The sequence below is a fragment of the Callithrix jacchus genome, chromosome 10, assembly GCF_049354715.1.
Source record: "Callithrix jacchus isolate 240 chromosome 10, calJac240_pri, whole genome shotgun sequence".
Lineage (NCBI taxonomy): Eukaryota > Metazoa > Chordata > Mammalia > Primates > Cebidae > Callithrix > Callithrix jacchus.
The window spans coordinates 66,354,410-66,367,906 of NC_133511.1; the positions used below are offsets into that span (position 1 = coordinate 66,354,410).

Sequence of the window (13,497 nt, forward strand, 5' to 3'; positions counted from 1 at the left end):
TCTCCTCCCCACTTCATCTTTATTATCCATGATGCTGCCAGAGTGAAGTTTAAAAAATGCAAATCAATTCATCCAGTCAACAAAGCTTTACGGAGTGGCTACTTTATGTTCTATGCCTTGGGCAAGAACAGTAAATAAAGCAAAGTTCCTACCATCTTAGAGCTTACATTCTAGAAATGAGGCACACAATAAACATATAATATATAATCTCAGATGACAATAAGTCTATGGAAACAAAATTAAGCAAGGTAAGGACGACAGAGGGTACCTGAGAGAGAAGTTTTGCTGTTTTATATAAAGTGATTAGGGAAGGCCTCATTGGCAGAACCCTGCAGGAAGGGAGAGAGCCAGCACGGTGGGTATCCTGGGACAGAATGTTATAGGCAGACGGTCCAGCAAATGCCAATGTTCTGAGGCAGGAATGTCAGCGAGGTCCAAGGAACAGAAAGGAGGCCACTGTGCTGCAGTGGAATAAGGACAGTAGTAGGAGAGAGAGGGCAGGTGCACAGGGCTTTGTGGCTACCACAGGACTTTAAGAAGCCATTAGAAAGTTGTGAGCAGAGGTAATGTGATCTCACCTACCAGAAGGATCCCTGACTGCTATGTGGACAATATACTGTGGAAGGGAAAGGGAGGAAGCAAGGAGACCAGTTAGGGGGCTATTGCAATAACTCAGCCTAGAGATGATTGGTGGGGTGGTAGCAGTGCAGGTAGCAATTAGTGGATGAATTCTGGGCATATTTTAAAGGGAGGAACAACAGGATTTGCTGATATACTGTGGTGAGGTAAAGATAAAGAAAAGTCAAAAATGACTGGACTAGGCAAGTTAAAGAATGAAGCTGTAATTCACTGAGATGGGGGGAAAGCAGGAAAAGCAGGTGTTGAGGGGAGAAGTCAGGAGTTAGGTTTTGGGGCATGTTAAATGTGCAATGCCTGTTAGTCACTGTTGATGTTGAAAAGGTCGGCGAGTCTTGTCTGAAGTATAATTCCTTGTTACAAAGCTTTCAGGAGCTTCTCATCCCCTAAGGATCAACTTAAATCTCTAGCAATGATAGATAAGACCCTTCTTTTTCTGGGCCCTGTATCTCTGACCATTCCCCAACATACCTACACTACTATCATCCTTATGAAACATTCTGCAATTCCATTTATTCCTTTGTATATGCCCCTCCTTCTGCCTAGAAGGCTCTTCTCAGGCCTCATCTACCTAATTTCTCATCAAGACAGCAGCCCAGTTATAACCTCCTCTATGAAGTAAGCACCTTTCCCCAACACCATCGGGCCACCAGGAAACTCTAATCTTTTTTTTTTTTTTTTTAAGAGATATGGTCTCACTCTGTTGCCCAGGCTGGAGCGCAGTGGCAGAGCTCACTGTAACCTTGAATTCCTGGGCTCAAGCCATCCTCCTTCCCCAGCCTCCTGAGTAGATAGGACCATGGGTGCACACTACCATGCCTGGCAATTTTTTTTTTTTTCTGATAGAGACAGGCTCTTGTTATATCTCCCAGCCTGGCCTCAAACCCCTGGGCTCAAGCGATCCTCCTGCCTTGGCCTCCCAAGATGCTGGGATTACAGGAGTGAGCCATCATGCCTAGACAATGAGCCTCTAACTTCTAAGCGCTAACAAAACTTGTCCCATATCTATTATTACAGCACCTATAACCCTGTATTCTAACTACTTATTTTACATATGAGCCATCCCCTCCAGACTGTTAACTCCTTGAGTACAAAAGGTATCCTATTCAGGATTTTTGTTGATTCTTCCTCCTTGCCCTCTGTTTCTTTCCATTGCAATGATTGTTAGAAGGACAGATGAGCTAACAGATCGTGAACATTCTGGTTTACTGATGCTAGTTTGGACCATGCTAAAAGAAGACATGATAGGCAGGTACCATGCCCAAGATGCTCTCAAGCTTGCTGGCCAAATGTACTATCTTTTATCCACAACTAATAGCCCTGCCCATATCATCAGTCATTATCCTCTATTCATGTGTCTCCCCAATTCTTCTCTCTTATATTATTAACATAAAGTTCAAAGCAAACTTTTATTTTAGAAAAGAATTCCTGCAGCCAGGCACAGTGGCTCACACATGTAATCCCAGTACTGTGGGAAGCCAAGGTGAGGGATCACCTGAGATCAGTAGTTCAAGACCAGTCTGACCAACATGGAGAAACCCATTCTCTACTAAACATGCAAAATTAACTGGGTATAGTGGCATGCGCCTGTAATCCCAGCTACTCAGGAGCCTGAGGCAAGAAAATCACTTGAACCCGGGAGGCAGAGGTTTCAGTGCGCTGAAATCACACCACTGCACTCCAGCCTGGGCAACAAGAGCAAAACTCCGTCTCAAAAAAAAATAAATAAAAAGAATTCCTACCTACTTTTTGATTCTTTAAAACATGTTTTATTTAAATTAAAGCCAAACTTTTTTTGTGTGTATGGAGATGGAGTCTCACACCCGGCTAATTTTTTTGTATTTTAGTAGAGATGGGGTTTCACCATGTTGCCTAGGCTGGTCTTGAACTCCTGAGCTCAAGCAATCCGCCTGCCTTGGCCTCCCAAAATGGTAGAATTACAGGTGTGAGCCATCACGCCTAGCCTGAACCAAACATTTTTTAATAAACAAAATGTAAAATATTCTTAAATGAGAATGACAACAGGCCAGGCGCGATGGCTCACGCCTGTAATCCCAGCACTCTGGGAGGCCCAGGCGAGCAGCTGAGGTCAGGAGTTGGGAGATTAGCCTGGCCAACATGGTGAAACTCCCGTCTCTACTAAAAATACAAAAAATTAGCCAGGCATGGTGGTGCACGCCTGTAGTTCCAGCTACTTGGGAGGCTGGGGTAGGAGAACTGCTTGAACCTAGCAAGTGGAGACTGCACTGAGCTGAGGTCACGCCATTGCACTTCAGCCTGGGCGAGAGAGTGAGACACCGTCTCAAAAAAAAAAAAAAAGAATGACAACATACATGACATCTTACAATATGTACTTTCTACACATATGATTAATTATAGCTTCTCATTTTAATTCATTAATCTTTTCTCCTGATCAGTTCCACCCATAATTTTCCCCAGGATGAGTACAGTGTGTTGTCCATACTGGTTTCTCTAACCCAATTTAATTCCTTCACAGCATTTTCACAATTTCAAATTATCTTGTTTAAATCAATCAAGGGAGGGACCCCATCTGTTAGATTTACTGTTGTATGACAGCCTGAAATAATGCTAAAAAACAGTATGAGGTGCGGTGCAGGGGCTCACACCTATAATCCCAGCACTTTAGGAGGCAGAGGCAGGAGAATCACGAGGTCAGAAGTTCAAGATCAGCCTGGTCAACATGGTGAAACCCTGTCTCTACTAAAAATGCAAAAATTAACATGGCATGATGGCATGCGCCTGTGGTCCCAGCTACTCGGGAGGCTAAGGCACAAGAACTGCTTGAACCTGGGACTCAGAGATTGCAGTGAGCCAAGACCACACCATTGCACTCCAGCCTGGGCGACAGAGCAAGATCATGTCTCAAAAACAAAACAAACCCAGTATGAATTGAAAAAACACTTCTTGAATGAATCCAAGAAAATCATTAACAACCATGCCCAGTCACTGCCCTTAGTGCCAAGAGCGATGAAAGTTTCCATTATATGTAAAAACAAAACAAAAAAGGGTACAAGAGAATCTCTAAGTCTGTTTTCTCATGTTAGTAGAAAGTTGATAATACCCATCATAATGGATTGTTATAAAAATTATGTGAGAGAAATGTTTGTGAAGATACCATAGTGAGGCCAAGCATGGTGGCTCATGCCTATAATCCCAGCATTTTGGGAGACTGAGGCAGGAGAACTGGTTGAGCCCAGAGGTTCAAGACCAGCCTGATCAACACGGCAAGATCCCATCTCTATGAAATAAAAAAAAATCAACTAGCATGGCGGCGCATACCTGTGGTCCCAGCCACTCAGGAGGCTGAGCCCTGGAGGTCAAGGCTACAGGAAGCCATGTTTGAACCACTGCACTCCAGCCTAGGTGATAGAGTGAGACTCGTATCTCAAAACAAACAAATATAAACCATAGTGCTTAGTATTCATTCAATAAATATGCATTGGCATTCATTGTGTGCCTGACACTGAAGACACACTAATTGTGGCATATTGTATTTTCCAAAGATGGCTGAGACAGCATCATCCACTCCATATGCTCTTCTACATACTCTCATTGAGAAGTAGAGTCCACCCCTTGAATCTGGTAGAGCCAGCAATTCAATGCTTGACTTCTGAGGCTAGTCAAAAAAGGCAACTGGCTCTACATTGTACTAGAACACAAGCTTTTGCAGCCCTGAGCTGCTATGTAAGCATTCCGAATACCTGGAGACACTACGCTGTGAGGAAGCCCAGGCCACATAGACAGACCACATGCAAGCACTCTAGTCCATTGCCTCAGCTAAAGTACCAGCAGATGGCCAGAATCAACTGTCAGACATGTGCATAAAGATGCCTAGAGATGACCAGGTTCCAATTATTAAGACTTCCCAGCAGGGCTGCCAGACATCATGAACAGACATAAACCATTCCCACTGTGCCCTATCCAAATTCCAAACCAAAAGAATCTATGTGCATAATAAAATGATGTTTCTAGGCACTACATTTTGGGGTGATTTCTGACATGGCAATAGTAATAAGAACAGTGATGAACCTGACAAATATCCTGCCTTCATAGAGTTTATATTCTGCGGGAAAGATAATAATAAGCAAAGAAAATGCCAAGACAATAATATGAATTAAAAATGCTGCGATACCTGTATAACCATGTGCAAAAAAATGATGCTGGACCCTTTCCTTATACCATAAACAAAAAATTAAATCCAAGTGATTCCTAGAAGATATAGTCAATATTTATACATGTCAGTGATTGATTGAAAAATTAGCTTGAATTAACACCTAATCTGAAAGCTTTAGTATAGTCTTACTGTAGGGACTAAAGCATTTCTTTCTTTTTTTTTCTTTCTTTCTTTCCTTCCTTCTCTCTCTCTCTCTTTTAGAGACAGGATCTTGCTCTCTGTCACCTAGATGTGATCATAGCTCACCACAGCCTTGAACACCTGGGCTCAGGCAATCCTCCTGCCTCAGTCTTCCAAGTAGCTAAGACTACAGGTGCACACCACCACTTGTGGATCATGTTTGAAAAAAACTTTTTGTAAGGATGGGGGTCTTGCTATTTTGCCCAGGCTCCTCTTGAACTCCTGGGCTTGAGCAGTCCTCCCAACTCAGCCTCCTCAAGTGCTGGGACTACACGACTACACAACTGAGCCACCACACCCAGCCAACTGAAGTATTTCTAATGTTAACAAGTACATGTCCAGGTGCAGTGGCTCATGCCTGCAATCCCAGCACTTTGGAGGGCCAAGGTAGGAGGATGGCTTCAGCCCAGGAGTTCAAGACCAGCCTGTGCAACACAGCAAAACCCCATCTCTAAAAAAAAAAAAAATACAAAAAGTAGCTAGGTGTGGTGGCATGAGTCTGTAGTTCCAGCTAGTAGGGAGGCTGAGGAGGGAGAACCACTTGAGCCTGGGAGGCTAAAGTTGCAGTGAGCCAAAACTGTACCACTGCACTTCTGCCTGGGCAGCAGAGTGAAACCCTGTCTCAGAATAGTAGTAGTAATAATGATGTTAACAAGCACGTGATCTGTAGAAAACTAAAATATAATGATAATGATTTTTTAAAACTCCAAGTGTATTATACAATTAAATATAAGTGCAAAAACTAAAAAAAAAAAAAGAAAATCTTAGAAAAAAGCACAGGAGTAAATCTTTACAATCCTAGGTTAGACAAAACCTTCTTAGATACTACGTCAGAAGCACAAGCAAAACATAAAAAAGAAAACACAGCAAGGATATGGAAAAAAGAGAATGCTTACATACTGTTGGTGGGAATGTAAATTAATACAGGCATTATGTAAAACAGTATGGAGGTTCCTCAAAATATCAAAACTAGAACTACCATATGATCCAGCAGCCCCACCACTGGATATATATCCAAAGGAAATGAAATCAGTATGTCATAGATATTTGCATTCACATGTTTATTGCAACACTATTTACAATAGCCAAGATATAGAATCAACGTGTGTCCATTAATGGATACATGGATAAAGGAAATATAGTATATATGCACAATGGATTACCATTCAGGCATAAAAATGAATAAAATCCTATCACTTGCAACAAAATGGATGAACCTGGAAGACATTATGTTAAGTGAAATAAGCCAGACACAAATACCACATGATCTCACTCATTTGTGGAATCTGTAAAAGTTGATCTCACAGAAGTGAAAAGCAGAATTTTCTTTCCATAGGCTGAGGTGGCTGGGAGAGGGGAAATAGGGAGATGTTGGTCAAAGGATATATAATTACAGTTAGACAGGAATAAGTAAGTTCAAGAGCACTACTGTACAGCATGATGACTGTAGTTAATAATGATATATTTTTGAAAAATGCAAAGATGGTAGACATTAAATGTTCTCACCATCAAAATAATGTGTAATACATTTATTAGCTAGATTTAAATATAAGTATATATATTTGAATGTATATATACTTCAAAACATAATGTTGTATACAATAAATACATACAATTTTTATTTGTCAATGTAAAAAATCTTGGCTGGGCATGGTGGCTCATGTCTGTAATCCCAGCACTTTGGGAGGCTGAGGCAGGCAGATCCAAGATCCACTTGAGGTCAGGAGTTTGTGACCAGCCTGGCTGGCATGGTGAAACCCCATCTCTACTAAAAATACAAAAAAATTAGCTGGGCGTGGTGGCATATGCCTGTAGTCCCAGCTACCTGGGAGGCTAAGGCAGTAGAATGGCTTGAACCCCGGAGGCAGAGGGTGCAGTGAGCCAAGATCGTACCATTGCACTCCAGCCTGGGCAACAGAATAAGACTCCATCTCATAAAAAATAAAATTTTAGTGGCTCACATCTGTAATCTCAGCACTTTAGGAGGCTGAGGCGGGGGATCACTTGAAGTCAGGAGTTTGAGACCAGCCTGGGCAACACAGTGAGACCTTGTCTCTACTAAAGAAAATAATAAGGTTAAAAAATTTTTAATCTTTTTAAAATTTAAACTTAAAAAAGCACAAGCAACAAAAGAATAAATAAATAAATTGGACTTCCTCAGCCATAAAAACTTCCATGGGCCAGACACGGTGGCTCATGTCTGTAACCCTAGCACTTTGGGTGGCCAAGGCGGGCAGGTCGCTTGAACCTAAGAGTTCAAGACCAGTCTGGGAAACATGGCGACACCCTATTTCTACAAAAAAACTTTAAAAAATTAGCCGAGTGTGAGGCCGGGCATGGTGGCTCACACCTGTAATCCCAGCACTTTGGGAGGCGGAGGCGGGTGGATCACGAGGTCAGCAGATCGGGACCATCCTGGTCAACATGGTGAAACCCCGTCTCTACTAAAAATACAAAAAATTAGCTGGGCACGGTGGTGCGTGCCTGTAATCCCAGCTACTCGGGAGGCTGAGGCAGGAGAATTGCCTGAACCCAGGAGGCGGAGGTTGCGGTGAGCCGAGATTGCGCCATTGCACTCCAGCCTGGGTAACAAGAGCGAAACTCCGTCTCAAAAAAAAAAAAAAAAAAAAAAAAAAAAAAAAAAAAAGAAATTCAGTCTCAGGTATTTCTTCATGACAGCATGAGAATGGACTAATACATATATCCAGAATAACTGAAAGTATATGTTCATATAAACACTGATACACAAATGTTCCTAACAGCATCATTCATAGCAGTTAAAATATGGAAATGACCCAAATGTCCATTAATGATGAATAAATAAACATAATTTGTTATATCCGTATTATAGACTGAATCATGTCTCCAAAAAGATATACTGAAGCCCAGCCCCCCAATACCTTAAAATGTGACCTTAGTTAGAAATAGTTATTGCATGGCCAGGCGCGGTGGCTCAAGTCTGTAATTCCAGCACTTTGGGAGGCTGAGGCAGGTGGATGATGAGGTCAGGAATTTGAGACCAGCCTGATCAACATGGTGAAACCTTGTCTCTACCAAAAATACAAAAATTAGCTGGGTGTGATGGCACACGCCTGTAATCCCAGCTACTCAGGAGGCTGAGGCAGGAGAGAATTGCCTGAACCTGGGAGGCGGAGGTTGCAGTGAGCCAAGATCATGCCACTGCACTCCAGCCTGGGTGACAGAGTGAGACTTCATCTCAAAAAAAAAAAGAAAGAAAGAAATACTTATTGCACATGTAATTGGTTAAGACAAGGTCATATTAGAGTAGAGTGGACTCGTAATTCAGTATGACTGGTGTTCATATAAGATGGCCATGGAAAAATACAGATACACAGGGAGAATGCAATGACAATGAAGGCAGAGATTGGCACTATATAGCTACAAGCCAAGAAATGTCAATGATTGCCAGCAAACCACCAAAGGTGGGAAAAGGCAAGGAATAAGATTCTTTCCTGTAGATTTCAGAGGGAGCACAGCCCTGCCAACACCTTGATTTTGACTTCTAGTCTCCAGTACTGTAAGATATTAAATATCTTGTTTTAAGTCACCCATTTGAAGTACAGTGTTATGGCAGCCCTTGGAAACTAATAAAGTGTATAATGAGATATTATTTAGCCAAAAGAACAAATTAAGTACTGAAAAAAAAAAAACAAAAATAGACATTACAAGACTATATATTATTCCATTTATATGAAATGTCCAGAATAGGCAAATCTATAGATAGAAAGATTAGTAGTTGTCTAGAACTGCAGGGGTTGGGGAGAAATGGTAAGTGACCGATAGTAGGTACAACTCTGTGAATATGCTAAAAGCCACTTAATTATATACCTTAATGGGTGAATTATATTTCAATAAATCTTTTTTAAGGGAGAATTACTAAAGAAATTAACAGAATGATATGACAGAGTTAGGGAGAGGTAGAGATACTTAAAATAGAGGATCATTAAGACTCCTTACAAGTGCTATTATATAAAATCTGAGCTGAAATCCGAAAAATGAGGACAGCTGAAAAAGCATTCCAGGCAGATGGATCTCAGAGTGAGAAAATAAATTTGATATATTCGGAGAACAGAAAGGCAAATATGGCTAAAATATAGTAAGTGAGGTGGAAAGTGGTATGGGATGAAGTTGGGTAGATAGGCAGGAGCTAGACAGTGCATTAATGCTACAAAAATGATCGGCAATCAGGGTAGCTACAGTATAATTGCAGGCATCTTCATTTCACATTTAGGGACTCTAGTCCACAGTATGCATTTTTAAATCCCAACAGGCTTAGTAATAAATAGTTGCCTAATTTGACATTTAAACATCTATAACCACAATGAACAACAACTCACAGGCGTCCATTCCCAAAGTTTCCTGAATTTCTTGGATTTGGGCCAGGACTGGTCTTGGGCAAACTTAGTAAAAACCAGTCCCAATCTATCCCTAAGCTAAGACTTTCAGGTTTGAAAGCCTAAACATCACCGCCAAAATCAGACTCCTAAACCTGTCTAACACTAACCAGATAAAGTCAAATCAACCCATTCTAGAGACCAGGAACTTTCTAAGACTTATGGAATGTTCTTACGGCTCAAAGGAAGTTTTCTAGGACTCCTCCAGGCACGGTGGCTCATGCCTGTAATCTCAGCACTTTGGGAGGCTTTGGCAGGCAGATCACTTGAGGTCAGGAGTTTGAGATCAGCGTGGCCAACACAGTGAAATCCCATCTCTGCTAAAAATATAAAAATTAGCTGGGTGTGGTGGTGGGCACCTGTATTCCCAGATACTCGGGAGTCTGAGGCAGGAGAATCTCTTGAACCTGGGAGGCAGAGGTTACAGTGAGCCAAGATCGCGCCTCTGCACTCCAGCCTGTGTGACAGAGCGAGGCTCTGTCTCAAAAAAAGAAAAAGAAAAAGAAAGTTCCTATGACTCAAAGGATAGCAAAAACTCAGACCATCCTTAGGAATGAAACAAACTACATGAGCATTTAACCCAATATTTGTGTCCTCAACCTGTTCACCAATTCCCCTTTTGGGATACACATGATACTGTCTGTACCTATGCAGGTCAAAAAATTCTAAAGTTAATTCAAATGCTTGCCTTTTCCCCTCTGATCTCAAGTTGGATCACAGGTTTCAGTAAGAAAAAGTGACATGGCAAAATTCAAGAACAACAATGTTTTGCACCATCCTAAACATACTCTTTTTAGTTTTACTTAAATAGTTCTCCAATGTCTTACACTGTCATACAGCTTGTGTCAAACACCTGTTGACCTCATTATGGAAATATTTCAATAACATCCAAAACTGGGTCTAAGGAGAACATGTGAAAACATAGTGAAGATGTAAGAAACAAACATACAAATCTGAGATGTAAACAGAACTGGGCAGTCCATTTAATAAATTTGAATTAACAGGCTGGGCGCGGTGGCTCACGCCTGTAATCCCAGCACTTTGGGAGGCTGAGGCGGGTGGATCACGAGGTCAAGAGATCGAGACCATCCTGGTCAACATGGTGAAACCCCGTCTCTACTAAAAATACAAAAAATTAGCTGGGCATGGTGGCGCCTGCCTGTAATCCCAGCTACTCGGGAGGCTGAGGCAGGAGAATCGCCTGAACTCAGGAGACGGAGGTTGCGGTGAGCCGAGATCGCGCCATTGCACTCCAGCCTGGGTAATGAGAGCGAAACTCCGTCTCAAAATAATAAAAAATAAAAAAAAATTTGAATTAACAAAGAGATGTTAACCAGAGCCCAAGGCTGCAAATAAATCCAGTAAATTTGCCATCACACATTCATATATTTAGGTTGGTTCAAAAGTAATGGCAAAAACGACGATTACTTTTGCACCACCCTAATACAAGTCCACCAATCTTTCAAACGATACAAAAAGTAGTAAAACCAGTATTATTTTCATTTACCCAGGAAATCAGTTCGGCCTAGAGGCTATCTGTAGAGTTAAAAGCAAAGCGTAACAAAAAAACAAAAAAAAACCTCAAATGTGATTAAAATTGGTAGTAAATTGGACTTACTGTTTGGCCTGGTTTACATGAACCCCTAGTGTATAGCTCAGCCATTTGTACGTCACCTGTAAGAAGAAGAAATTTTTTTAATGTTTTATTAGATGACTCCAGAGTGCAGATCAGTCGTGAGGGCCTGTTCCTAAAGATTCCTATTCTTAGATAATTATGCCTTATAAATAACAATAAATGCCACTGCAGTTTTGCCAAGAACCATCTATGTAGGTAGGCAGGACCAAGTTATTTATCTTAAAAATGCTAAGCATTTGTTTCATTAACTAGTGAAAAATAATCTAAAAAGACAGACTAAACGTACATAACAGAAAAAGCTCTCATTTTCATCACATTCCTCGTTTTACTTAGGCCCTTTCCTCATGGAAGTCTTTTTTTTGGGGCCACCAGCCAAAGCTATCCTAAAACTCATCCAGAAGCTAGGTGACTTTGAAGTGTGATGTCTCAGAAACTTCTAAAGAAAGTTGCAGTCACGTAAACATTAAAGGGCGCAGGTGGTGCAGGTGTCAGGAAATGAATGAACAAAGTGGGTAAATATTTTTATAAGCGATTGAACTGGGAACTACCAGCATCAAGCCTTCATCCTTCCTAGACCCAGGATGCCTGCACTCTCTTCTCTCAAAGTCTCTTCCAATTCTAAATGCTAAGCTTCCAATAGTTGTAAGACTTGCACAGGTTAGGCAAAGACAGTGCAATGTAGAAGAAAGCAGTAGTAAGAGAACAGACCTAGGTTGAAAAACTGCCTATCCCTACCAACGGCAAATAAACAAGTTACTTGGCCCCTCAGCTTCCATTTCCTCCTCTCGGAATACCACCACTGACCTGGGATGGGGTGCGGGGAGGTTACTGTAAAGATTAAAGTGCCTTGGCACACAGCAGGCCCGCAATCATCACGGTCTGCAAAGCGCACTCATATCCATCATCTCGCTCGATCTTTACCTCACCCCTGTGAGGCGGGTCAAGCCTCTATCAATGCTGGAAATTTATTCCAGGAAGAGGAAACAGTATCTGGAGGTTACACAGCTTGTAACTTAACACAGTTAAGACACGATTTCCTCAACTGTAAACCTGAAACTTTAAACGCCAACCACCTAAAAAGATAGGTGTAGGGACGCCTTAGAAATTCTCTCAGCCAACGGCCCTCCCTCCTCGCCCGGTCTCGGCGGCTCCAGCCCCCGGCTGTGTTCCCAGCACTCCCACCCAAGGGACACGGACTTCCGTGTGTGCCGAAGGACCTCCCCGGCTAGTCCTCGCTCGTCCTGGGGCACACAGCTAGCCCAGGTCCCCTCAGCGGGACCTGTCTCCCCCTGGTCCCCACGAAGCCACAAGCAGAGAGGGAATCAAGGTCCCACCGCCCTGGCCGGGCCCAGGACCCCGGTCGCACGCCCGCGTTCCCCAGTCGTAGCTGCTCACGATCTTGTTTTGGTCCGTGACGAACTCGTCTATATTTTCCAGATAAAGCTGGTCCGCCATGGCGCTGCACCGCTGGGACCCGACTCTAGCCCCTCTCTCAACCACAGCCACAGCTCCCGCCGGCGGGAAACGTCTTTGCTCCCTCCCAGGTCCGGGTCGTTTCCCCGGCAACGGAGGCGACGCACTACGGCGGCCCTCGGAGGGTCAAACTAGTCACGGAGACGGCGCAGGCTGAAGTAGGCTGAGCAAGTAGGAAACACGCAAGTGAGGGGCCTCCTGGCTCGTTTTTTCCTATACCTACGTACCTATGATAAAGTTTAATTTATAAATTAGGCAAAGTGAGAGATTAACAAAAATAATTAACGATAAAATAGAACAATTATTATGAAAGACTGTAATAAACATTAGTGAATATGATCCCTCTCTCAACATGTTATTGGTTATAATATTTCCCTACCGAAATTGTTCGCGGGTGACTGAAACCGGGAAAGCCCCGATACAGGGGAGAGTACTGAAAACAAGAAATTTTAGTAGCGCTGCCAACTGGGGAAATGTACTGCCTGTTATAAGCCCTCAGAGTTGAGAAATTAGGGAGGGTTTTCCCAGAGGGGATGAGAGAGTGGGGCTGCTGGAAAAGAGTTCATTGTATCGCTGGAATGTTGGAAGAGGCGCATGAAAGAGATTTGGGAGAAAGCAAATCGTTGTGCCTACGAGACTGTGCAGAGGTGCATGAGCTGTGTTCTCAGGAAAACTTGGAGAAAAGTTGTCAGGTTGGGGAATTTCAACTCAAATTTCTCCTAGTATCACCACCCAAAAAATCTTTAATAATTAACTTCAGTATAAGCCGGTGCAGTTCAGTACCGTAGCCGTAGTGCATAAGTGAGCGGGCTCTAGAGTCAGACTTACTGGGTTTGAATCCTGATTTTGCTATTTGTTGTGTAACCTGTCCTTATCTATAAAATGGGAATAATAACAGTATCTACTTCAAAGGCTTGTTGCAACATGTATTCATTCAGGGCATAGCAAAATCCTGAGAAAGG

At 42.5% G+C, this 13,497-nt stretch overlaps 1 protein-coding gene across 1 annotated transcript in view; it reads right to left on the minus strand.

The window, feature by feature from the left end:
* Positions 1 to 12,603, minus strand: part of POLD3 (DNA polymerase delta 3, accessory subunit) — a 48,193-nt gene extending 35,590 nt beyond the window's left edge. The window contains exons 1-2 of the mRNA XM_002754820.6: positions 12,458 to 12,603; positions 11,045 to 11,100 (exon numbers count right to left, since the gene is read on the minus strand). Coding sequence (XP_002754866.2) covers positions 11,045 to 11,100; positions 12,458 to 12,517 — 116 coding nt within the window. The 5' untranslated portion in view covers positions 12,518 to 12,603. The remainder of the gene's footprint in view (positions 1 to 11,044; positions 11,101 to 12,457) is intronic.
* Positions 12,604 to 13,497: the final 894 nt, after the last annotated feature.